Source organism: Chiroxiphia lanceolata, chromosome 15 (genome assembly GCF_009829145.1).
Source record: "Chiroxiphia lanceolata isolate bChiLan1 chromosome 15, bChiLan1.pri, whole genome shotgun sequence".
In the NCBI taxonomy this organism is placed as follows: Eukaryota; Metazoa; Chordata; class Aves; order Passeriformes; family Pipridae; genus Chiroxiphia; species Chiroxiphia lanceolata.
This window is the reverse complement of record NC_045651.1, coordinates 3,121,158-3,147,070: the sequence shown is the minus strand read 5'-3', so window position 1 is coordinate 3,147,070 and position 25,913 is coordinate 3,121,158. Positions and strand designations below refer to the sequence as shown.

Here is a 25,913-nt window from a genome sequence, read left to right as displayed (position 1 = left end):
CTTTTGGTTTGGTCTTCTTGAGGAAGAAAATCTGTGTGGACAGGGGTCAGAGCTGTTCACGCCCCTAAACACAAAACCTTTAAGCACTTGATTTGTATTTGACATTGCTGCAAAGGCACAAAGCATGCTGTCCTGTGGGAAGAGTCAAAGAGTCCCAGAGTGGATTTGCGGCATTCCATGTATTCTTTGTGCCAGTCATGAGGGAAGGTAAGGTGTGGAAAGGTTGTTGGGGGTGAAAAGCAGAATGTCTACTTAGCCGTGGAGATCCCAGTTTGCAGGGTGCAAGGTGGAAGATTATAATGGAATACCTCAGGAAGGGTCCCAGCACACAGTGCTGCTCTCCTGGGATCCTGTCAGGACCTCCAGATGTTCTGAGTATCTCAGGGCACAGTTGTTGTTTCTGGTGTTGCTGCTTTGTGAAAACATCTGCTGTGTTTGTCTTACTTTCTCAGTTTTGATGTGGAATATTGTTGGTCAAACAGAAGCTTTTTGAAATTTGATCATGCTGCCAAGCCTTCTCTAAACCTTTCCTTGGTTCCCTCTCAGCTCTTAATCTCGAGAGACGGGGAAGGATTAGTCTCGATATTCAAGATTTTGTCAAAAAATTGTGTTTCAATGCAGCCGAACAGGACCATTTGTTTTTCTTCTCTCTTCTGCCATACTGCCAAACCTTTGAGTTCGTTGTGGTGTTTTGGTTGGTTGGTTGTTGATTTCCTCTCTCTCAGTGACAGTGTGTCAGATATTTGGGCCATTTCCCATCGGTGTGGGGGATGTGTGTTCTGTTGTCCTGAGCTAAGTTTCATTTTGAGAGAATGTCCACAATTTACAGCTCTGCTTCCTTCTTTACTTGTGAGAAAAATGCATAATGGGGACTGCACAGTATCCAGTTTGTGTGGAATATAAGTGACTGCTTTTGTCCAGCTTCCCCAGAAACTGATAATGTTAATTACAAACATCCTTTTAAATCTCTTTCCCTCCCCCGAAGTTGTTTGTTTTCTGAAGAAGGAACCAGTGAAGCTACAGGTAAGTCACACGCCTTAAGTGGGTGTGTTTGAGAGACTGGTGTGCATTAGCTCCTGTTCAATTGTGGCATTTTTATGTTGAGTCAACACAGTGTTGATCCAATGGGACCAACAAAGCACCATTTCCTGTTGTTGTACCTTCTGTGCTGGTTCCAGGCCCAGGCTGAGTGGGTGAGAGGCAGCAGGGCTGGAGGAGGGACCCAAATCCCTTTCCCCAAAGAGATGTGTTGGGGGTCAAGGGGATGTTCTTAGTGACAGTGCTGTGGTGTTTCCTTCACGGCTTTTGTTTGACTGTGTGACAGGTGGATCGTGCTGATGAGTGAGGGGTTTCATGGGCATTAATGCTCATAGATACTGAGGTTCTGGTGTGTTGTTGTGGCAGGGAGTGCCTGCCTGAAGAAGAAGGCAAGGACACCCTGCAGGTGGAAAGTGAGTCAGGAGGGATCGAGGTACCTGAAGAGCCCTGAGGAGCAGTTTTGCCCAGTGCTTTTTCCGTCTTTGTGGAGGATTGTGGTGCTGGGCTGTGATGGGTTTGAGTTGCTGAATGAGAAACTGCCCTGGGTGTGTTGGTTCCTTTCCAGCCTGTTTGCAGAGATGTCTCAGTCGCTGTAGCTTCAGCTTGTGTGAGAGAGGGTGGTGGAAGGTGTTGTGATGTAGCAGAGCTGTTGTTTGGCATCTGAGTGCCTTGGTGTGTTCTTGCTGGGTCCTTGAGAGGGCTGGAGGCTGAAGAGTGTGGCCTTGATGGTGAAGGGAGGGGAAGATAGAGGTGCATGGGCGGGAGGACAGCAAGAAAGGTATTCTTTAGCCAGAGGGATAGGAGGTTGGTAGGAAAGAGAAATGAGATCTGTTGCCAAAGGACGGACATGTCGATGCCTATGGTAGGATTGCTGTAGGTATTTTAAAAATATTTTGTTAATGGAAAGGCTGCACAGAAGATAGAAGGATGGAAGCAGAAGAGAGGGGAGGCAACGACAAGGCACAGTGAGGGAAGAAAGAAAACAAAGAGAAAAGAAGGGCAAAAGGAAGAGAAAAGAAGGGGGGAAAAAAAGGGAAGGATATGAAGAAATCAGTGCAGAGAAGGTGGAGACCTATTCGCAGTCGACTTATTCATTGTGAGCACTTGGAAAATGTTTTAGAAAAGGGCTGAAAAAGAGAAGAGACAAGGTAGAAACATAAGAGGGGGGGGAAATATAGGATCGGGTTAAGGAGAAAAAAAGACATAAGGAAAGGGAACAGGGAAAGAGAAGCGAGAGACACCGGAATGGATAAAAAAGGAATGCAAAAAGGAAATAAGAACATATAAGAAAGACAGGAGCTTATTCAAGTAAAAATAAAGCCAGAACGAAAGTAAGAAAGAAAGGAAGAACAGAATGGAATAATAAAGGAGACCAAAAAAGGAAAAGACCAGCACTCACCGATGTTACCTGTAGATGCTGAGTGGAGGTGGTACCCAACAAGGCTCCAATGCACTGCAGCTCTAATGCCCCGTACTGAGAGATGATGGCTCCGATTTGATGGTCTCCTCTGTGGCACTGGAGGCAACTGAGGAGCTTCCAGTGGGGTTGATGAATAGAAGATGATGAAAAGAAAAAAGTGTAAAAAATGGGGAACGGCAGGGCAATGAGGAAGAAGAAGAAAGTGACAGAGGAAAGAGAGAAGAGCACCAAGGGAAAGAAGTAGGAACAAGAAGGGAAAGGAGACATGACTAAAAAGAGAGAAGTGAAGGAAGCAAGAAAAAAAAAGAGACGAAGAAAAATGAAAGGTTTGGAAGAGAACAGCAAGCTAAAGAAGTAGGAGAAACGTGTAAAGAATGGAGAACGGCAGGGTAATTACGAAGAAGAAGAAAAAAAGGAAAGAAGAGAAGAAAGTGAAGGAGGGAAGAGAAGAGCATTCAGGAAAAAATAGAAACAAGAAGGGAAAGGAGACAGGATAAAAAATAGAGAAGTGAAGGAAGCAAGAAAATTGAAGAAAGTCAGACGAAGAAGGAGGAAGGAAAAAATGAAGGATTTTTTGGAAGGGAACAGAAAGCGATAAGGAAACATGAATGAGAAAAAGAAAGAGAAGAAGGGGAGCGGGACATGTCAGATGAGATGCGTGTGTCAGTGCAGAGGCTCGGTCGGTGTGTGTGAGCGTGTGAGGCGGCGGAGCAGCGCACGGTGTCGCTGCAGGCTGAGGAAGGGCGTGTGGGCGGCTCCGCTCCGGTGCGGCGGAGAGCCCGGCTGTGAGCGCGGGGGGGCGGCTGGGGCCGGGCAGCGGAGCCGGTGCGTGCGGGCGGCGGCGGGAGCCGTGCGGGGCCCGTGCGGGGTCCGAGTTGAGCGTGGGCGATGGGCGATCGCGTGTGGGGTGCGGTGTTGCGGGTGGTGGCGGTGCAGGCGGCGTGGGCGCTGTGCTCGGGGCAGGTGCGGTACTCGGTGCCGGAGGAAGCCAAGGCCGGGACGGTGGTGGGCCGTGTGGCGCAGGACGTGGGTCTGGAGGCGGGCGAGGCGGAGGCGCGGCGGCTGCGGCTGGTGTCTGCGGGCCGGCGGGCGAGCGTGGAGGTGAGCGGGGCGAGCGGGGCGCTGGTGGTGAGCTCGCGGCTGGACCGGGAGGAGCTGTGCGGCAAGAGCGCGCCGTGCGCGCTGCGGCTGGAGGTGCTGGTGGAGCGGCCGCTGCGCGTCTTCCACGTGGAGCTGGAGGTCACCGACATCAATGACAATGCCCCCATCTTCCCCGCCGCCCGAAAAAACATCAGCATCGCGGAATTTACTAGTCTCCCTGGATCTCGTTTCCCACTGGAGGGCGCGTCTGATGCGGATATCGGAGCGAACGCTCAACTCTCCTACACACTGAGCCCCAATGAGCATTTCTCTCTGGATATACAAAAATCGAATGAGCGAAATATTGTACCCGATCTTGTTTTAATGAAACCTCTGGATCGGGAGACGATGGCCGTGCACCGGTTGTTGCTGACGGCGAGTGACGGGGGCCGGCCGTCTCTGACAGGGACGATGGAACTGGTGATCTCGGTGCTGGACGCGAACGACAACGCGCCCCAGTTCAACCAGTCGGTGTATAAAGTTCAGCTGCCGGAGAGTGCTGCAGTGGGGACGCTGGTGGCACGGGTGAACGCCACAGATGCGGACGAGGGAAGTAATAGTGAGCTGACCTACACCGCGACTAACTTCATACCCGCGAGTGGAAGAGATGTGATTTCCCTCAATCCGAAGACAGGGGAGATTCATCTGACGGGTGCTCTGGACTTCGAAGAAGTCAGTATATTTGATTTCCGTATAGAAGCGAGAGACCAAGGGACGCCCCCGCTATCGAGTCATTGTAGCATGGAGCTGGAGGTGCTGGACGTGAACGACAACGCGCCGGAGGTGCGGGTGACGTCGCTGTCGGTGCCGGTGGCCGAGGACGCGTCGCTGGGGACGGTGGTGGCCCTGCTGAGCGTGTGGGACCGGGACTCGGGGTCGAACGGTGACGTGCGGTGCTGGGTGTGGCCGTCGGGTCCGTTCGTTCTGGAGGCGACGTTGTCGGGGTCGTACTCGCTGGTGCTGCGGGAGGCGCTGGACCGGGAGCGGGTGTCGGAGTACGAGGTGGAGGTGCGTGCGGAGGACGGCGGTTCTCCGTCGCTGGGCGGCCGCGTGGGGCTGCGTGTGCCGGTGTCGGACGTGAACGACAACGCGCCGTCGTTCGCGCAGGCGGTGTACACGGTGCTGGCGCGGGAGAACAACTTGGCGGGCGCGGAGCTGGCGCGGCTGTGGGCGCGGGACCCGGACGAGGCGGGCAACGGGCGCGTGAGCTACTCGTTGTGGGAGGGCGCGTCGGGCGGGGGTTCGGGGTGGTGGGGGTCGGGGTGGGCGGGGGGTGTGTCGGCGTCGAGCTACGTGTCGGTGGAGGCGGAGAGCGGTGTGTTGCGGGCGCTGCAGCCGCTGGACTACGAGGAGGTGCAGGTGCTGCAGTTCGAGGTGCGTGCGGTGGACGCGGGGGAGCCGGCGCTGTGCGGCAACGCGACGGTGCAGCTGTTCGTGCTGGACGAGAACGACAACGCGCCGGCGCTGCTGCCGGCGGCGGGCGGCGGGGCGGAGGCCGGGTCCGGGTCGGGGGAGGCGGGGACGCGGTGGGCGTGGGCGGCGTGGGGTTCTCCGTCGGGTCAGGTGGTGGCGAAGATCCGGGCGGTGGACGCGGACTCGGGCTACAACGCGTGGCTGCGCTACGAGCTGTGGGAGCCGCGGGGCAAGAGCGCCTTGTTCCGCGTGGGGCTGTACAGCGGCGAGGTGAGCACGGCGCGGGCGCTGGAGGAGGCGGACGGTCCGCGGCAGAGGCTGGTGATCGTGGTGCGGGACCACGGCGAGCCGGCGCGCTCGGCCACGGCGACGCTGAGCGTGTCGCTGGTGGAGGGCGGCGAGGCGGCGCTGGCGGCGGCGGCGGGCTCGTCGTCGCTGCTGCCGCGCTCGTTGGCGGGCGGCGAGAGCGGCTCTGGGCCGGCGGCGTTGGCGTCGTCGGCGACGAACGTGTGGCTGGTGGTGGCGATCTGCGGCGTGTCGAGCGTGTTCCTGCTGGCCGTGGTGCTGTGCGGGGCGTCGCGCTGGGCGCCGCGGGCGGCCGTGCTGTCGGGGCCCGGGCCCACGACGCTGGTGTGCGCCAGCGAAGTGGGCAGCTGGTCGTACTCGCAGCGCCACAGCCGGAGCCTGTGCGTGGCGGACGGCGCGGCCAAGAGCGACCTGATGGTTTTCAGCCCCAACTTCCCGCCGCCGCCCGGCGCCGCGGCCAAGGACACGCAGCCGGAGCCTCCCTCTCTCCTCGACACGGTCAGTGACCCTTCCTTGCTCTTGTCTCCTTCTTCCCTCCTCCCTCTGCCCCTTCTCTCTCGCCCCCTGGGCCGGCGTTGCCGGGAGCCGGGCTCAGTTCCCGCGGCCCGAGGGCAGTGGGTACTCTGCGGTCGCTTGAGAATATCAATGGACCTTTTGATCTGCCTCCGCTTCCTTGCCGGAGTCCCCCGGCTCCTGGTGGTGGGCGGGGAGGACCTGCCAGAAGCAGAGGTGTAGCGGCATCCCTTTGGGGTTACGGTCCGCCGCGGAGATTTGCTGCTGGGGATATGAATTATTCTCCCCTGGACTTAAATCACTGCCCATTGCCATGAGAAGTTCCCTGAGGTGTCACTTTGCAGACAACACTGCTGCGTGATGGTGTGTAGCGTTTCCAGCCGAGGTTGGTGAAGGAGGGCAAACCAAGGAGGCTGTGCTGGTGACAGTCCCCCGGCCCTGTGTGCTGCCTTATTGGCCTTGCTGACTGCTGGCCGTGGTGGTACCACATGTGCTTTCTTCTCTGACCTCGTCTTCTGACATTTTGCTCTACAGGTCATGTGAGGCAGGGTGACAATTTGGACTTGTGGTTTAATGTATTTTCAGTTTCCATAATGTCATTTCTCCATTTTGGTTGGCCTAGTAGTGTCCTTCTAAAAACTGGGAAGGTTTTGGTTTGGGGTCTTTGTTATTGATTTTGAGGCTATTTTGTGTTGGTTTTCCCCCAGTTTTTGTTAGCTGTAGTTGTGAACTTGTGTTTGTGGCTGGATAAGAGATTTGGTGCACACTCACCTGTTTTGATTTTTTTTTCCAATATTTACATTACACTTACAAGTTCTGTGGAAAGGCTATTTTCCACAAGAACACAATAACAGCCAATTTCTCCTACCCAGGGGATGGAATTGGCTGCATTGCTGTGCTCCTCAGCATCTGGGTTGTTCTGTCTCTATTATTGTGACATCAGTGCCCGTTGCCATGAGAGCTGTCCCGAGCAGAGCTCTGCAGCGAGTGTTACTCACAGGTGTGTAACATTTCCCTCTGAAACTGCTGACCCGAAGGATGAGCTGCAGAGAGTCTGATGGACACCGTGCATGGGATGCCATCTGTGTGGGCTTTACAGTGTTGGAGTTGCTGGGGAGGGTAAGCAAAAGTTGAGGCCTGAGGTGGGAGATTGTGACTTGTGGCAGAGGTGAATGTAGCAGTGACACTGAGTAGGGCCTGGGCATGTGCTGATGTGAAAGGTGCCCTTGAGCAGTGGGAAGACTTGTGTACACGAGGGAACTGGAAATCCTTGGGAAGACCGTGGTCCCTGTCATAAGATGGGAGGACTGGGAGATGATGGTCTTTTCTGGAGAATTAAATGTTGCAGGGTGTGGAATGGAGGATGCCTAAAGGGAAGTGGGAGGCAGGATGGGCTCAATGTTGTTTTGCCCAGGATCTTTTCCCAGTCTCCGAGGGTGTGGAGGTGGAGGCCTTCTAGATCTTGAGATAGTATATGGCCTTAAAATGACCATGAAGTCCTTTGAGGTTATGAATATTTCCTGTGAGAGACAGTTCCCTGTGCTGCTGCAGCCTGGCATAGGGAATGTGTTGGATAAGAGTTGGGAACACGCAGACTGATGAACATTTTGGTGCTGTTTTAGAGAAGCTGTTGTGGGAGGGAAGCACTTCAACCTGCTGTGTGTGTGTATTGTAGGGCACCTGTAACAGCTTCCACAGCTGTTGCCATGGTGGATCTGTGCTCCTCTTCAGGCAGGATATTTAAGGGCAGTTGAGGAGATGGGTGTCATCTCTGTGTTCTGTTCTCTCCTACTTGTGCTCTTGGCCAGTCAGTCTGGGTAGAGCTGGTGTGTCCTGTTGTCACACACAGCTCATTCTGGTGTCTGGATGAGTCTACAGAGCTGCCCACCTCTGGTTTTCTCTTTTAGAAATGCTTCCACCCAGTTGACACTTTGATTGTACTTGTGCTTCTGCTTTTGGTTTGGTCTTCTTGAGGAAGAAAATCTGTGTGGACAGGGGTCAGAGCTGTTCACGCCCCTAAACACAAAACCTTTAAGCACTTGATTTGTATTTGACATTGCTGCAAAGGCACAAAGCATGCTGTCCTGTGGGAAGAGTCAAAGAGTCCCAGAGTGGATTTGCGGCATTCCATGTATTCTTTGTGCCAGTCATGAGGGAAGGTAAGGTGTGGAAAGGTTGTTGGGGGTGAAAAGCAGAATGTCTACTTAGCCGTGGAGATCCCAGTTTGCAGGGTGCAAGGTGGAAGATTATAATGGAATACCTCAGGAAGGGTCCCAGCACACAGTGCTGCTCTCCTGGGATCCTGTCAGGACCTCCAGATGTTCTGAGTATCTCAGGGCACAGTTGTTGTTTCTGGTGTTGCTGCTTTGTGAAAACATCTGCTGTGTTTGTCTTACTTTCTCAGTTTTGATGTGGAATATTGTTGGTCAAACAGAAGCTTTTTGAAATTTGATCATGCTGCCAAGCCTTCTCTAAACCTTTCCTTGGTTCCCTCTCAGCTCTTAATCTCGAGAGACGGGGAAGGATTAGTCTCGATATTCAAGATTTTGTCAAAAAATTGTGTTTCAATGCAGCCGAACAGGACCATTTGTTTTTCTTCTCTCTTCTGCCATACTGCCAAACCTTTGAGTTCGTTGTGGTGTTTTGGTTGGTTGGTTGTTGATTTCCTCTCTCTCAGTGACAGTGTGTCAGATATTTGGGCCATTTCCCATCGGTGTGGGGGATGTGTGTTCTGTTGTCCTGAGCTAAGTTTCATTTTGAGAGAATGTCCACAATTTACAGCTCTGCTTCCTTCTTTACTTGTGAGAAAAATGCATAATGGGGACTGCACAGTATCCAGTTTGTGTGGAATATAAGTGACTGCTTTTGTCCAGCTTCCCCAGAAACTGATAATGTTAATTACAAACATCCTTTTAAATCTCTTTCCCTCCCCCGAAGTTGTTTGTTTTCTGAAGAAGGAACCAGTGAAGCTACAGGTAAGTCACACGCCTTAAGTGGGTGTGTTTGAGAGACTGGTGTGCATTAGCTCCTGTTCAATTGTGGCATTTTTATGTTGAGTCAACACAGTGTTGATCCAATGGGACCAACAAAGCACCATTTCCTGTTGTTGTACCTTCTGTGCTGGTTCCAGGCCCAGGCTGAGTGGGTGAGAGGCAGCAGGGCTGGAGGAGGGACCCAAATCCCTTTCCCCAAAGAGATGTGTTGGGGGTCAAGGGGATGTTCTTAGTGACAGTGCTGTGGTGTTTCCTTCACGGCTTTTGTTTGACTGTGTGACAGGTGGATCGTGCTGATGAGTGAGGGGTTTCATGGGCATTAATGCTCATAGATACTGAGGTTCTGGTGTGTTGTTGTGGCAGGGAGTGCCTGCCTGAAGAAGAAGGCAAGGACACCCTGCAGGTGGAAAGTGAGTCAGGAGGGATCGAGGTACCTGAAGAGCCCTGAGGAGCAGTTTTGCCCAGTGCTTTTTCCGTCTTTGTGGAGGATTGTGGTGCTGGGCTGTGATGGGTTTGAGTTGCTGAATGAGAAACTGCCCTGGGTGTGTTGGTTCCTTTCCAGCCTGTTTGCAGAGATGTCTCAGTCGCTGTAGCTTCAGCTTGTGTGAGAGAGGGTGGTGGAAGGTGTTGTGATGTAGCAGAGCTGTTGTTTGGCATCTGAGTGCCTTGGTGTGTTCTTGCTGGGTCCTTGAGAGGGCTGGAGGCTGAAGAGTGTGGCCTTGATGGTGAAGGGAGGGGAAGATAGAGGTGCATGGGCGGGAGGACAGCAAGAAAGGTATTCTTTAGCCAGAGGGATAGGAGGTTGGTAGGAAAGAGAAATGAGATCTGTTGCCAAAGGACGGACATGTCGATGCCTATGGTAGGATTGCTGTAGGTATTTTAAAAATATTTTGTTAATGGAAAGGCTGCACAGAAGATAGAAGGATGGAAGCAGAAGAGAGGGGAGGCAACGACAAGGCACAGTGAGGGAAGAAAGAAAACAAAGAGAAAAGAAGGGCAAAAGGAAGAGAAAAGAAGGGGGGAAAAAAAGGGAAGGATATGAAGAAATCAGTGCAGAGAAGGTGGAGACCTATTCGCAGTCGACTTATTCATTGTGAGCACTTGGAAAATGTTTTAGAAAAGGGCTGAAAAAGAGAAGAGACAAGGTAGAAACATAAGAGGGGGGGGAAATATAGGATCGGGTTAAGGAGAAAAAAAGACATAAGGAAAGGGAACAGGGAAAGAGAAGCGAGAGACACCGGAATGGATAAAAAAGGAATGCAAAAAGGAAATAAGAACATATAAAGAAAGACAGGAGCTTATTCAAGTAAAAATAAAGCCAGAACGAAAGTAAGAAAGAAAGGAAGAACAGAATGGAATAATAAAGGAGACCAAAAAAGGAAAAGACCAGCACTCACCGATGTTACCTGTAGATGCTGAGTGGAGGTGGTACCCAACAAGGCTCCAATGCACTGCAGCTCTAATGCCCCGTACTGAGAGATGATGGCTCCGATTTGATGGTCTCCTCTGTGGCACTGGAGGCAACTGAGGAGCTTCCAGTGGGGTTGATGAATAGAAGATGATGAAAAGAAAAAAGTGTAAAAAATGGGGAACGGCAGGGCAATGAGGAAGAAGAAGAAAGTGACAGAGGAAAGAGAGAAGAGCACCAAGGGAAAGAAGTAGGAACAAGAAGGGAAAGGAGACATGACTAAAAAGAGAGAAGTGAAGGAAGCAAGAAAAAAAAAGAGACGAAGAAAAATGAAAGGTTTGGAAGAGAACAGCAAGCTAAAGAAGTAGGAGAAACGTGTAAAGAATGGAGAACGGCAGGGTAATTACGAAGAAGAAGAAAAAAAGGAAAGAAGAGAAGAAAGTGAAGGAGGGAAGAGAAGAGCATTCAGGAAAAAATAGAAACAAGAAGGGAAAGGAGACAGGATAAAAAATAGAGAAGTGAAGGAAGCAAGAAAATTGAAGAAAGTCAGACGAAGAAGGAGGAAGGAAAAAATGAAGGATTTTTTGGAAGGGAACAGAAAGCGATAAGGAAACATGAATGAGAAAAAGAAAGAGAAGAAGGGGAGCGGGACATGTCAGATGAGATGCGTGTGTCAGTGCAGAGGCTCGGTCGGTGTGTGTGAGCGTGTGAGGCGGCGGAGCAGCGCACGGTGTCGCTGCAGGCTGAGGAAGGGCGTGTGGGCGGCTCCGCTCCGGTGCGGCGGAGAGCCCGGCTGTGAGCGCGGGGGGGCGGCTGGGGCCGGGCAGCGGAGCCGGTGCGTGCGGGCGGCGGCGGGAGCCGTGCGGGGCCCGTGCGGGGTCCGAGTTGAGCGTGGGCGATGGGCGATCGCGTGTGGGGTGCGGTGTTGCGGGTGGTGGCGGTGCAGGCGGCGTGGGCGCTGTGCTCGGGGCAGGTGCGGTACTCGGTGCCGGAGGAAGCCAAGGCCGGGACGGTGGTGGGCCGTGTGGCGCAGGACGTGGGTCTGGAGGCGGGCGAGGCGGAGGCGCGGCGGCTGCGGCTGGTGTCTGCGGGCCGGCGGGCGAGCGTGGAGGTGAGCGGGGCGAGCGGGGCGCTGGTGGTGAGCTCGCGGCTGGACCGGGAGGAGCTGTGCGGCAAGAGCGCGCCGTGCGCGCTGCGGCTGGAGGTGCTGGTGGAGCGGCCGCTGCGCGTCTTCCACGTGGAGCTGGAGGTCACCGACATCAATGACAATGCCCCCATCTTCCCCGCCGCCCGAAAAAACATCAGCATCGCGGAATTTACTAGTCTCCCTGGATCTCGTTTCCCACTGGAGGGCGCGTCTGATGCGGATATCGGAGCGAACGCTCAACTCTCCTACACACTGAGCCCCAATGAGCATTTCTCTCTGGATATACAAAAATCGAATGAGCGAAATATTGTACCCGATCTTGTTTTAATGAAACCTCTGGATCGGGAGACGATGGCCGTGCACCGGTTGTTGCTGACGGCGAGTGACGGGGGCCGGCCGTCTCTGACAGGGACGATGGAACTGGTGATCTCGGTGCTGGACGCGAACGACAACGCGCCCCAGTTCAACCAGTCGGTGTATAAAGTTCAGCTGCCGGAGAGTGCTGCAGTGGGGACGCTGGTGGCACGGGTGAACGCCACAGATGCGGACGAGGGAAGTAATAGTGAGCTGACCTACACCGCGACTAACTTCATACCCGCGAGTGGAAGAGATGTGATTTCCCTCAATCCGAAGACAGGGGAGATTCATCTGACGGGTGCTCTGGACTTCGAAGAAGTCAGTATATTTGATTTCCGTATAGAAGCGAGAGACCAAGGGACGCCCCCGCTATCGAGTCATTGTAGCATGGAGCTGGAGGTGCTGGACGTGAACGACAACGCGCCGGAGGTGCGGGTGACGTCGCTGTCGGTGCCGGTGGCCGAGGACGCGTCGCTGGGGACGGTGGTGGCCCTGCTGAGCGTGTGGGACCGGGACTCGGGGTCGAACGGTGACGTGCGGTGCTGGGTGTGGCCGTCGGGTCCGTTCGTTCTGGAGGCGACGTTGTCGGGGTCGTACTCGCTGGTGCTGCGGGAGGCGCTGGACCGGGAGCGGGTGTCGGAGTACGAGGTGGAGGTGCGTGCGGAGGACGGCGGTTCTCCGTCGCTGGGCGGCCGCGTGGGGCTGCGTGTGCCGGTGTCGGACGTGAACGACAACGCGCCGTCGTTCGCGCAGGCGGTGTACACGGTGCTGGCGCGGGAGAACAACTTGGCGGGCGCGGAGCTGGCGCGGCTGTGGGCGCGGGACCCGGACGAGGCGGGCAACGGGCGCGTGAGCTACTCGTTGTGGGAGGGCGCGTCGGGCGGGGGTTCGGGGTGGTGGGGGTCGGGGTGGGCGGGGGGTGTGTCGGCGTCGAGCTACGTGTCGGTGGAGGCGGAGAGCGGTGTGTTGCGGGCGCTGCAGCCGCTGGACTACGAGGAGGTGCAGGTGCTGCAGTTCGAGGTGCGTGCGGTGGACGCGGGGGAGCCGGCGCTGTGCGGCAACGCGACGGTGCAGCTGTTCGTGCTGGACGAGAACGACAACGCGCCGGCGCTGCTGCCGGCGGCGGGCGGCGGGGCGGTGGCCGGGTCGGGGTCGGGGGAGGCGGGGACGCTGTGGGCGTGGGCGGCGTGGGGTTCTCCGTCGGGTCAGGTGGTGGCGAAGATCCGGGCGGTGGACGCGGACTCGGGCTACAACGCGTGGCTGCGCTACGAGCTGTGGGAGCCGCGGGGCAAGAGCGCCTTGTTCCGCGTGGGGCTGTACAGCGGCGAGGTGAGCACGGCGCGGGCGCTGGAGGAGGCGGACGGTCCGCGGCAGAGGCTGGTGATCGTGGTGCGGGACCACGGCGAGCCGGCGCGCTCGGCCACGGCGACGCTGAGCGTGTCGCTGGTGGAGGGCGGCGAGGCGGCGCTGGCGGCGGCGGCGGGCTCGTCGTCGCTGCTGCCGCGCTCGTTGGCGGGCGGCGAGAGCGGCTCTGGGCCGGCGGCGTTGGCGTCGTCGGCGACGAACGTGTGGCTGGTGGTGGCGATCTGCGGCGTGTCGAGCGTGTTCCTGCTGGCCGTGGTGCTGTGCGGGGCGTCGCGCTGGGCGCCGCGGGCGGCCGTGCTGTCGGGGCCCGGGCCCACGACGCTGGTGTGCGCCAGCGAAGTGGGCAGCTGGTCGTACTCGCAGCGCCACAGCCGGAGCCTGTGCGTGGCGGACGGCGCGGCCAAGAGCGACCTGATGGTTTTCAGCCCCAACTTCCCGCCGCCGCCCGGCGCCGCGGCCAAGGACACGCAGCCGGAGCCTCCCTCTCTCCTCGACACGGTCAGTGACCCTTCCTCCTTTTCTCGCTTCCTTCTCTCCCACCCCCTGCTCAGGCAGTGCTCGGAGCCGGGCTCAGCTCCTGCAGTCGCAGGGCGATGGCTGCTTTGCAGGTGATTAACGATGTCAGTGGCACCTTTGCATCTCTCGCCGCGTTCTTTCGGTAGCTCCATCTCTCTTGCTGAGGTGAGGCTAAAGTTAAGGTCTTGCTCCACTGTTAAACAATTACGGTCCACAGGTGAGGTTTGCTGATCACGGTGGGAGTTGTTCTGCCCTAGAATTAAATTGCCTGTGTTTTCCCCATTGTGTGAGAGGTGCCCCTAGGTGTCAGCTTTTCAGGCAACTTGTTTGCTGCTGTATAGCATTTCCACCCGATCTTACTGAGGGAGGGGAAGAACTACAGGTTGAGATGTTTGCAGTCCCCCAGGTGCTTTGTGCTGCATTATTGCCTTTGGTGACCATGTTGGTTTTAGTTGGGTTTCTTATGGAAACCTGCCTTCCTCCTCTTTGATTCTGCTCAGAAATTGATGTGAAGCAAGGTGAGCTTTAGGATTTCAAGGATAAAAGTTCTCCATTTTCGTTCTACCACCAGACTGCTTAGGAAAGAGGGGGAGGTGTGAGTAACATTTTCCTGTTTCTATGATCTCTTTGCAAGTATAAAGCCTTAGTACAGTATAAAGTATTCAGGCAGGTATGTTAGAAATGGAAATTTTGTTTTTCTTTTCTTCCTGCCACTGTTCTTCTTGTTGTGGGCATGTGTTCCTGGGAAGTAATGTCTTGTACACTCTCCGTTTTTTTATATTCTTTCAAATTTGTGTTAACAGCCACATCATTTAAAAGCTGTGTAAATTTTCTTTTGTGCAATGAACAAACTAACATATTCAAAATCCCTGAAACCAGAGTACAAGCACTCACTGCCAAATGTCAAATAACATGCTTTTTCATGGTCAGCATCATGTGTTACACTGATGCTCTCACCAGCGTTTCAGTTTTTCTCTCAGAGCATGACATCAAAGGCATTGTCATTTAGAGCTGTCATGACATCACCTTTGGGAAGAGTATTGCTCCCAGGTCTGCCACCTTTCCACCTGAGAGAGCTGAAGGAATCCCAGATGTGACAGGTCAGCTGCAGAGGGTCTGCTGTGCCCTGTGCACGTGACACCATCTGTGTTTTGAAGGTGCTGTCACTGGTGGGGAGGAGTGAGTTGGGTGGGTTTTGAGGTGGGTAAGAAAACTGTGGCCTGCAGTAGTGAGCAGGGCCTGGCCATTTCCTGATGTGAAAGGTGATCTTGAGCAGTGGGAAGAGGAGTGATCTTGTGTGGGAGAACTGGAAATCCTTGGGAAGGGCATGGGCCATGTTGTAAGACAGAAATGGGAGATGATATGTTTGTCTTGAGAATACATCTTGGAGAGGGAGGGGAAGGATGCCTAGAGGAAAGCAAGATGAGCACAGGGTGTTTGTTCTTGCTAAAGATCCACTCCCAGGGTCTCGAGTAGTCTGGAGGTGACAGCCTTCCTGACCATGAGACAGTGTGTGATACTTAAATGCTGACAATGTCCTTTGAGGTTCTGAAGATCCCCTGTCAGAGACAGTCTCTTGTGCTGCTGCCTGCCTGATGTAGGCCTTGTGTTGGTCAGAGGGGGTGAGATGCAGAGTGCTGAATGTTGTCTGATGCACCACTTGTTGTAGAAAAGGTGGTGTGGGAGGGGAACGCTTAAACTTGCTGTCCCTGTGTAGTGGTGGGTATCCAGAGTTGCTTGCACAACTGCTGATGTTGTTGTGATGGTTTCTTGCTCCTCCTGAGGTGGGATTTGTAAGTACCTGTGATGAGGTGGGTGTAATCTGTATGTGCTCAACTTCCCCGACTTGTGCACTGCAGAGGTGGCCTCAGTAGAGATGGTGTGTCCTGTTGTCACCCAGGGCTCATTCTTGTATCTGCAGGCCAAGCCCTGCAGTGCAGCCCAGCTCTGGCTTCATGTGGTCCAAATTCTCCCCCTCTGCTGACCTTTTGAGTGCTCTTGTGCTTTGGCATTTGCTGGGGTTCTCTTGGTGATCTAAATGTGTGTGGACTGGGCTCAGAGCTGTCACAGCTCTAATCCCAGAACCTTTCTGAAGTCTACCACACAGCTCTGATGTGTTTCCATGTGAGATTGCTGAAAAGGAGCAAAGCATTTATGGGGAAGTTCACACAGCCTGGAAGAGCTTTGCCAAGTGCTGTGTGGCCTTGCAGAACTCCATGGGTTGTTTGTGTTGCTCTGGAGGGAAGGTGAGGATGTGAAAGGCCTGGATCAGATGCAGAGGGGGGGTTACAGATGAGGCATGTTGAGCGATGTTTGATATTTTGTCAGTGATTTTGCATGTGGCACTAAGTAGATCCTGGGCCTGTGTGATGGGGAGGGTGAGTTTGGGTGGGGAAGAGTGTTTCCTGAGGGAAATGGAGATGCTGTGTAGAACACAGTTGGTGTTATTGGGGAGGAAATGGCTAATGTCAGACTAGCTGTGGCGTTGCCATTTCCCATGGCACTGGCTAGAGAATACCAGTAGAAAACCTTGAGTAAAGTCACATCAGGCTTCTCTCCTGGTACCGTCTCAGGACCTGCAGTAGTTCTGCATATCCTGGTGCTCTGTCCTCTGTGTTACTATTGCCTGTGAAGTTATTAATCCCCTTAATTGCTTGTCTTTGATGTGGAACATTGTGGGCCAAACTGCAGGTTTTTGAAATGTGTATCATTCAGCCCTTCTTCTCAGGCCATTGCCTCAGTCATCTCTGAGGTCTTGGTCTTGTTTGTAAGGGGACATAGCTGGTAGCATTTACGGACAATGTCCCTTAAAATCAATACTCCTTGTGCTGGAGTTTCTGTTTGTGAAGAAGCAACAAGTGATGCTGATGAGGTAAGTCACTGATAACTGAAGAGGCTCTGTGTGAGATGGGTGTACCTTGGTTCCTGTTCATTTTTGGTATCTTTGTGTTGGATGGACTGCATGTCACCTGGATTGAAATGCCTGTAGGTTTGGAGCAGCACTACCTGCTCTCATTCCTTTCCTGCTGTTGCCTGGCACAGGGTGAGCAGGTGGAAGCAAGGATGGCTTGAGCACTGACTGTAATGTGTTTCTTGTAATAGCTGTGTTGGGCCTGCAGCAGATGTTCTCAGTGACAATGCCCTGGTGTCACCTTGGTGGGTTTGTTTGGCTGTGCAGGTGGGACATGGGTCAGGAAAAATAGTACAAGAGCTCTTCACAGAAGTCTATGAGAAGTGGTTGGGAGCTGTGGTTGGCCTGTGCTTTTTCAGTCTCGTTTTGAAGGGTCATTGTGCTTGGCTGGGATGTGTTTTCAGTTCCCAAGGGAGAGACTTCCTTGGGTTTTTAGTTCTTGGAACCTGTTTTTCTTAGACATCTAACTGGGTGGACTGTTTTCTGATGTGGCAGAGCTGTTCTTTGCCATCTGACTGTCTTGGTGTGTTATTGCTGAGTCCTTGATCTGCCTGATGACTGAAGGCTCAATGTTTGGCTTTCATCCTGAAGGGAGGGGCAGTTGTAGGTGCAGGGATGGGAGGTGAGCAGAAAGGTAATTCCCTGTCCAGATGGGTGGGAGGAGGAAAGGGAGAGGAATGAGAGCTTTTGTGAAAGGGCATCATGTCTGTGCTTTGTTGGGACAGTGGTGTAGCTGTTTTTAAAGAATTTTCTTAAGGGAGAAAAATGGTTGGAATCTACAAGGATGGAATCAGAAGGGAAGGGGAAGAAAGGAAATGCCCCAGCAAGGCAAACAAGGAAAGAGAATAAAGGAGAAGAGGCAGAAAGAACAGAGAAAGAAAGAGAGAAAAAAACAAAGAAACAAACAAACAAAAGAAGGAATTGTTGCAAGGAAGAGGAATAAGAGCTGTTCAGGAAGGATATGTCCATTGTCAGTATGGCATAGAGATTTGAAAAGAATTTTGGTAAGAAAAAAAGGATGTAGGAGACAAGAAAGGAAATAGAAGGAGAGGTGAAAAAAATAGGACAAGTAAAAGCAGGTAGGAGGAAAGAAGATATAGGCAAAGAATCTACTTAAAGGTAAGCAAAGAAGAGAAGGAAGAGAGATAACAGCAGAAGAAAATGAAGAGGAAAAGGATAGATAAAGAAAGGAGACTGCATAAATAAAAAGCAATCCAGTATGCAACCAAGGAGGGAAGGAAGGAAGAAGAGAATGGAAGAAAAGAACACAGGATAAAGTAGATGACCAGGTGATACCGACCTTGTCTCTGTACACTGAGCGAAGTTGGTCCCCAGCAGCCTCTGCTTCGGTTACAGCACCGCACTGTGGTGCTGCTGCCCGGTAATTAGCGCGGATGGCCACGACTTCGATGGCCTCCGCCGCGGCACCGGAGGCGACTGGGGAGCTTCCAGGGGGGATAAAGAAGAGAGAAGATTGGAAAGAGAAGGGAAAATGGCTCAAATAATACGACACGGCAGAGCAATGAAAAGGAGAGAGAACAAAAAACTGAGAACATAGTATAAAGGGGACAGTAGGAAAGAAAGGAAAAAACCCTCTTAAAACCGGAAGAGAAATAAAAGGAAGGAAGACAAATAAGAAAAAGAGAAACTCGGTAAGAAGAGCTGGCAGAGGTGACGGCGCTGGCGCTGTGTGTGAGCGTGTGAGGCGGCGGAGCAGCGCACGGTGTCGCTGCAGGCTGAGGAAGGGCGTGTGGGCGGCTCCGCCCCGGTGCGGCGGAGAGCCCGGCTGTGAGCGCGGGGGGGCGGCTGGGGCCGGGCAGCGGAGCCGGTGCGTGCGGGCGGCGGCGGGAGCCGTGCGGGGCCCGTGCGGGGTCCGAGTTGAGCGTGGGCGATGGGCGATCGCGTGTGGGGTGCGGTGTTGCGGGTGGTGGCGGTGCAGGCGGCGTGGGCGCTGTGCTCGGGGCAGGTGCGGTACTCGGTGCCGGAGGAAGCCAAGGCCGGGACGGTGGTGGGCCGTGTGGCGCAGGACGTGGGTCTGGAGGCGGGCGAGGCGGAGGCGCGGCGGCTGCGGCTGGTGTCTGCGGGCCGGCGGGCGAGCGTGGAGGTGAGCGGGGCGAGCGGGGCGCTGGTGGTGAGCTCGCGGCTGGACCGGGAGGAGCTGTGCGGCAAGAGCGCGCCGTGCGCGCTGCGGCTGGAGGTGCTGGTGGAGCGGCCGCTGCGCGTCTTCCACGTGGAGCTGGAGGTCACCGACATCAACGACAATGCCCCCATCTTCCCCGCCGCCCGAAAAAACATCAGCATCGCGGAGTTATCTACAATGCCCGGCTCCCGTTTCCCTCTGGAGGGCGCGTCTGATGCGGATATCGGAGCGAACGCGCAGCTCTCCTACACACTGAGTCCCAGCGAACATTTCTCTTTGGATTTACAAAAATCGAATGAACCAAATATTGAACCTGAACTTGTTTTAACGAAACCGCTGGATCGGGAGACGATGCCGGTGCACCGGTTGTTGCTGACGGCGAGTGACGGGGGCCGGCCGTCTCTGACAGGGACGATGGAGCTGGTGATCTCGGTGCTGGACGCAAACGACAACCCGCCCCAGTTCAACCAGTCGGTGTATAAAGTTCAGCTGCCGGAGAATGCATTAGAGGGGACGCTGGTGATGCGGGTAAACGCCACTGATCCTGACGAGGGAAGTAACAGTGAGGTGACCTACACCGTAACCAACTACTTTCCCCCGAGTGGAAGTGATGTCATTTCCATCAATCCGACGACGGGGGAGATCCGTCTGACAGGTGCCTTGGACTTCGAAGAAACTAATGTATTTCAATTTCGTATTGAAGCAAGAGACCAAGGGACACCCCCGCTGTCCGGTCACTGCAAGGTGTTGCTGGAGGTGCTGGACGTGAACGACAACGCGCCGGAGGTGCGGGTGACGTCGCTGTCGGTGCCGGTGGCCGAGGACGCGTCTCTGGGGACGGTGGTGGCCCTGCTGAGCGTGTGGGACCGGGACTCGGGGTCGAACGGTGACGTGCGGTGCTGGGTGTGGCCGTCGGGTCCGTTCGTTCTGGAGGCGACGTTGTCGGGGTCGTACTCGCTGGTGCTGCGGGAGGCGCTGGACCGGGAGCGGGTGTCGGAGTACGAGGTGGAGGTGCATGCGGAGGACGGCGGTTCTCCGTCGCTGGGCGGCCGCGTGGGGCTGCGTGTGCCGGTGTCGGACGTGAACGACAACGCGCCGTCGTTCGCGCAGGCGGTGTACACGGTGCTGGCGCGGGAGAACAACTTGGCGGGCGCGGAGCTGGCGCGGCTGTGGGCGCGGGACCCGGACGAGGCGGGCAACGGGCGCGTGAGCTACTCGTTGTGGGAGGGCGCGTTGGGCGGGGGGTCGGGGTGGTGGGGGTCGGGGTGGGCGGGGGGTGTGTCGGCGTCGAGCTACGTGTCGGTGGAGGCGGAGAGCGGTGTGTTGCGGGCGCTGCAGCCGCTGGACTACGAGGAGGTGCAGGTGCTGCAGTTCGAGGTGCGTGCGGTGGACGCGGGGGAGCCGGCGCTGTGCGGCAACGCGACGGTGCAGCTGTTCGTGCTGGACGAGAACGACAACGCGCCGGCGCTGCTGCCGGCGGCGGGCGGCGGGGCGGAGGCCGGGTCCGGGTCGGGGGAGGCGGGGACGCTGTGGGCGTGGGCGGCGTGGGGTTCTCCGTCGGGTCAGGTGGTGGCGAAGATCCGGGCGGTGGACGCGGACTCGGGCTACAACGCGTGGCTGCGCTACGAGCTGTGGGAGCCGCGGGGCAAGAGCGCCTTGTTCCGCGTGGGGCTGTACAGCGGCGAGGTGAGCACGGCGCGGGCGCTGGAGGAGGCGGACGGTCCGCGGCAGAGGCTGGTGATCGTGGTGCGGGACCACGGCGAGCCGGCGCGCTCGGCCACGGCGACGCTGAGCGTGTCGCTGGTGGAGGGCGGCGAGGCGGCGCTGGCGGCGGCGGCGGGCTCGTCGTCGCTGCTGCCGCGCTCGTTGGCGGGCGGCGAGAGCGGCTCTGGGCCGGCGGCGTTGGCGTCGTCGGCGACGAACGTGTGGCTGGTGGTGGCGATCTGCGGCGTGTCGAGCGTGTTCCTGCTGGCCGTGGTGCTGTACGGGGCGTCGCGCTGGGCGCCGCGGGCGGCCGTGCTGTCGGGGCCCGGGCCCACGACGCTGGTGTGCGCCAGCGAAGTGGGCAGCTGGTCGTACTCGCAGCGCCACAGCCGGAGCCTGTGCGTGGCGGACGGCGCGGCCAAGAGCGACCTGATGGTTTTCAGCCCCAACTTCCCGCCGCCGCCCGGCGCCGCGGCCAAGGACACGCAGCCGGAGCCTCCCTCTCTCCTCGACACGGTCAGTGACCCTTCCTTGCTCTTGTCTCCTTCTTCCCTCCTCCCTCTGCCCCTTCTCTCTCGCCCCCTGGGCCGGCGTTGCCGGGAGCCGGGCTCAGTTCCCGCGGCCCGAGGGCAGTGGGTACTCTGCGGTCGCTTGAGAATATCAATGGACCTTTTGATCTGCCTCCGCTTCCTTGCCGGAGTCCCCCGGCTCCTGGTGGTGGGCGGGGAGGACCTGCCAGAAGCAGAGGTGTAGCGGCATCCCTTTGGGGTTACGGTCCGCCGCGGAGATTTGCTGCTGGGGATATGAATTATTCTCCCCTGGACTTAAATCACTGCCCATTGCCATGAGAAGTTCCCTGAGGTGTCACTTTGCAGACAACACTGCTGCGTGATGGTGTGTAGCGTTTCCAGCCGAGGTTGGTGAAGGAGGGCAAACCAAGGAGGCTGTGCTGGTGACAGTCCCCCGGCCCTGTGTGCTGCCTTATTGGCCTTGCTGACTGCTGGCCGTGGTGGTACCACATGTGCTTTCTTCTCTGACCTCGTCTTCTGACATTTTGCTCTACAGGTCATGTGAGGCAGGGTGACAATTTGGACTTGTGGTTTAATGTATTTTCAGTTTCCATAATGTCATTTCTCCATTTTGGTTGGCCTAGTAGTGTCCTTCTAAAAACTGGGAAGGTTTTGGTTTGGGGTCTTTGTTATTGATTTTGAGGCTATTTTGTGTTGGTTTTCCCCCAGTTTTTGTTAGCTGTAGTTGTGAACTTGTGTTTGTGGCTGGATAAGAGATTTGGTGCACACTCACCTGTTTTGATTTTTTTTTCCAATATTTACATTACACTTACAAGTTCTGTGGAAAGGCTATTTTCCACAAGAACACAATAACAGCCAATTTCTCCTACCCAGGGGATGGAATTGGCTGCATTGCTGTGCTCCTCAGCATCTGGGTTGTTCTGTCTCTATTATTGTGACATCAGTGCCCGTTGCCATGAGAGCTGTCCCGAGCAGAGCTCTGCAGCGAGTGTTACTCACAGGTGTGTAACATTTCCCTCTGAAACTGCTGACCCGAAGGATGAGCTGCAGAGAGTCTGATGGACACCGTGCATGGGATGCCATCTGTGTGGGCTTTACAGTGTTGGAGTTGCAGGGAGGGTAAGCAAAAGTTGAGGCCTGAGGTGGGAGATTGTGACTTGTGGCAGAGGTGAATGTGGCAGTGACACTGAGTAGGGCCTGGGCATGTGCTGATGTGAAAGGTGCCCTTGAGCAGTGGGAAGACTTGTGTACACGAGGGAACTGGAAATCCTTGGGAAGACCGTGGTCCCTGTCATAAGATGGGAGGACTGGGAGATGATGGTCTTTTCTGGAGAATTAAATGTTGCAGGGTGTGGAATGGAGGATGCCTAAAGGGAAGTGGGAGGCAGGATGGGCTCAATGTTGTTTTGCCCAGGATCTTTTCCCAGTCTCCGAGGGTGTGGAGGTGGAGGCCTTCTAGATCTTGAGATAGTATATGGCCTTAAAATGACCATGAAGTCCTTTGAGGTTATGAATATTTCCTGTGAGAGACAGTTCCCTGTGCTGCTGCAGCCTGGCATAGGGAATGTGTTGGATAAGAGTTGGGAACATGCAGAGTGATGAACATTTTTGGTGCCGTTTTAGAGAAGCTGTTGTGGGAGGGAAGCACTTCAACCTGCTGTGTGTGGGTATTGTAGGGCACCTGTAACAGCTTCCTCAGCTGTTGCCTCTGTGCTCCTCTTCAGACAGGATATTTAAGGGCAGTTGAGGAGGTGTGTGTCATCTCTGTGCTCTGTTCTCCCCTACTTGTGCTCTTGACCAGTCAGTCTGGGTAGAGCTGGTGTGTCCTGTTGTCACACAGAGCTCATTCTGGTGTCTGGATGAGTCTACAGAGCTGCCCACCTCTGGTTTTCTCTTTTAGAAATGCTTCCACCCAGTTGACACTTTGATTGTACTTGTGCTTCTGCTTTTGGTTTGGTCTTCTTGAGGAAGAAAATCTGTGTGGACAGGGGTCAGAGCTGTTCACGCCCCTAAACACAAAACCTTTAAGCACTTGATTTGTATTTGACATTGCTGCAAAGGCACAAAGCATGCTGTCCTGTGGGAAGAGTCAAAGAGTCCCAGAGTGGATTTGCGGCATTCCATGTATTCTTTGTGCCAGTCAAGAGGGAAGATGAGGATGTGGAAAGGTCGTTGGGGGTGAAAAGCAGAATGTCTACTTAGCCGTGGAGATCCCAGTTTGCAGGGTGCAAGGTGGAAGATTATAATGGAATACCTCAGGAAGGGTCCCAGCACACAGTGCTGCTCTCCTGGGATCCTGTCAGGACCTCCAGATGTTCTGAGTATCTCAGGGCACAGTTGTTGTTTCTGGTGTTGCTGCTTGTGAAGACATCTGCGGGGTGTGTCTTACTTTCTTGGTTTTGATGTGGAATGTTGTTGGTCAAACAGAAGCTTTTTGAAATTTGCATCATGCTGCCAAGCCTTCTCTAAACCTTTCCTTGGTTCCCTCTCTGCACTTAATCTTGATACACAGGAGGTCTTGGTATTCAAGACTTTGCCAGAAACTTGTGTTTCTATACAACCTGACGGGACCATTTGTTTTTCTTGTCTCCTCTGTCAAACTGCAAACTTTTGAGTTTGTTGTGGTGTTTTTGTTGGTTGGTTGATTTCCTCTCTCTCAGTGGTGGTGTGTCAGATATTTGGGCCATTTCCCATCGATGTGGGGGATGTCTACTTTGTTGTCCTGAGCTAAGTTTCACTTGGAGAGAATGTCCATAGCTTACAGTTCTGCTTCCTCCTTCCCCTGTGAGAAAAATACATAAGGGCACTGCACACTGTCCAGTTTGTGTGGAACAGAAGTGACTGTTTTTGACCAGCTTCCCCAGGAACTGATAATGTTAATTACAAATATCCTTTGAAATCTCTTTCCCTCCCCCGAAGTTGTTTGTTTTCTGAAGAAGGAACCAGTGATGCTACAGGTAAGTCACACACCTCAAGTGGGTGTGTTTGAGAGACTGGTGGGCATTAGCTCCTGTTCAGTTGTGGCATCTTTATGTTGAGTCAACACGGTGTTGATCCTATGGGACCAACAAAGCACCATTTCCTGTTGTTGTACCTTCTGTGCTGCTTCCAGGCCCAGGCTGAGTGGGTGAGAGGCAGCAGGGCTGGAGGAGGGACCCAAATCCCTTTCCCCAAAGAGATGTGTTGGGGGTCAAGGGGATGTTCTTAGTGACAGTGCTGTGGTGTTTCCTTCACGGCTTTTGTTGGACTGTGTGACAGGTGGATCGTGCTGATGAGTGAGGGATTCCATGAGCATTAATGCTCATAGATACTGAGGTTCTGGTGTGTTGTTGTGGCAGGGAGTGCCTGCCTGAAGAAGAAGGCAAGGACACCCTGCAGGTGGAGAGTGAGTCAGGAAGGATCAAGGTACCTGAAGAGCCCTGAGGAGCAGTTTTGCCCAGTGCTTTTTCCGTCTTTGTGGAGGATTGTGGTGCTGGGCTGTGATGGGTTTGAGTTGCTGAATGAGAAACTGCCCTGGGTGTGTTGGTTCCTTTCCAGCCTGTTTGCAGAGATGTCTCAGTGGCTCTGGCTTCAGCTTGTGTGAGAGAGGGTGGTGGAAGGTGTTGTGATGTAGCAGAGCTGTTGTTTGGCATCTGAGTGCCTTGGTGTGTTCTTGCTGGGTCCTTGAGAGGGCTGGAGGCTGAAGAGTGTGGCCTTGATGGTGAAGGGAGGGGAAGATAGAGGTGCATGGGCGGGAGGTCAGCAAGCAAGGTATTCTTTAGCCAGAGGGATAGTGGGTTGGTAGGAAAGAGAAATGAGATCTGTTACCAAAGGACGGACATGTCGATGCCTATGGTAGGATTGCTGTAGGTATTCTAAATATATTTTGTTAAGGGAAAGGCTGCACAGAAGATAGAAGGATGGAAGCAGAAGAGAGGGGAGGCAACGACAAGGCACAGTGAGGGAAGAAAGAAAACAAAGAGAAAAGAAGAGCAAAAGGAAGAGAAAAGAAGGGGGGAAAAAAAAGGGAAGGATATGAAGAAATCAGTGCAGAGAAGGTGGAGACCTATTCGCAGTCGACTTATTCATTGTGAGCACTTGGAAAATGTTTTAGAAAAGGGGGAAAAAAGAGAAGAGACAAGGTAGAAACATAAGAGGAGGGGGAAATATAGGATAGGGTTAAGGAGAAAAAAAGACATAAGGAAAGAGAACAGGGAAAGAGAAGAGAGAGACACCGGAATGGATAAAAAAGGAATGCAAAAAGGAAATAAGAACATATAAAGAAAGACAGGAGCTTATTCAAGTAAAAATAAAGCCAGAACGAAAGTAAGAAAGAAAGGAAGAACAGAATGGAATAATAAAGGAGACTAAAAAAGGAAAAGACCAGCACTCACCGATGTTACCTGTAGATGCTGAGTGGAGGTGGTACCCAACAAAGCTCCAATGCACTGCAGCTCTAATGCCCCATATTGAGAGATGATGACTCCGATTTGATGGTCTCCTCTGCGGCACTGGAGGCAACTGAGGAGCTTCCAGTGGGCTTGATGAATAGAAGATGATGAAAAGAAAAATGTGTAAAAACTGGGGAACGGCAGGGCAATGAGGAAGAAGAAGAAAGTGACAGAGGAAAGAGAGAAGAGTACCAAGGGAAAGAAGTAGGAACAAGAAGGGAAAGGAGACATGACTAAAAAGAGAGACGTGAAGGAAGCAAGAAAAAAAAAAGAGACGAAGAAAAATGAAAGGTTTGGAAGGGAACAGCAAGCGCTAAGGAAAAATGAATGAGAAAAAGAAAGAGAAGAAGGGGAGCAGGATGTGTCAGAGGAGATGCATCTGTCAGTGCAGAGGCTCGGTCGGTGTGTGTGAGCGTGTGAGGCGGCGGAGCAGCGCACGGTGTCGCTGCAGGCTGAGGAAGGGCGTGTGGGCGGCTCCGCCCCGGTGCGGCGGAGAGCCCGGCTGTGAGCGCGGGGGGGCGGCTGGGGCCGGGCAGCGGAGCCGGTGCGTGCGGGCGGCGGCGGGAGCCGTGCGGGGCCCGT

General features: G+C 54.4%; 3 protein-coding genes and 1 long non-coding RNA gene across 4 annotated transcripts; all 4 read left to right on the top strand.

The window, feature by feature from the left end:
- Nucleotides 1-3,346: 3,346 nt before the first annotated feature.
- Nucleotides 3,347-6,052, top strand: LOC116794591 (protocadherin alpha-2-like). Its single transcript, XM_032703365.1, has one exon. It carries the CDS (start codon nucleotides 3,347-3,349, stop codon nucleotides 6,050-6,052), a length of 2,706 nt encoding a protein of 901 aa, XP_032559256.1.
- Nucleotides 6,053-11,129: 5,077 nt separating this feature from the next.
- LOC116794590 (protocadherin alpha-2-like) lies at nucleotides 11,130-13,712 on the top strand. Its single transcript, XM_032703364.1, has one exon. It carries the CDS (start codon nucleotides 11,130-11,132, stop codon nucleotides 13,710-13,712), a length of 2,583 nt encoding a protein of 860 aa, XP_032559255.1.
- Nucleotides 13,713-18,418: 4,706 nt separating this feature from the next.
- On the top strand, nucleotides 18,419-20,914 carry LOC116794241 (protocadherin alpha-13-like; the record flags this gene model as incomplete). Its single annotated transcript, XM_032702774.1, has 1 exon — nucleotides 18,419-20,914. A coding segment is annotated over exon 1 (2,496 nt), but the record flags the coding sequence as incomplete, so codon positions are not given.
- A 170-nt stretch (nucleotides 20,915-21,084) lies between these two features.
- Nucleotides 21,085-25,002, top strand: LOC116794242. Its single transcript, XR_004359734.1, has 2 exons — nucleotides 21,085-21,988; nucleotides 24,775-25,002. It is a non-coding gene; the product is annotated as an uncharacterized LOC116794242 (long non-coding RNA).
- The last annotated feature ends 911 nt before the right edge of the window (nucleotides 25,003-25,913 follow it).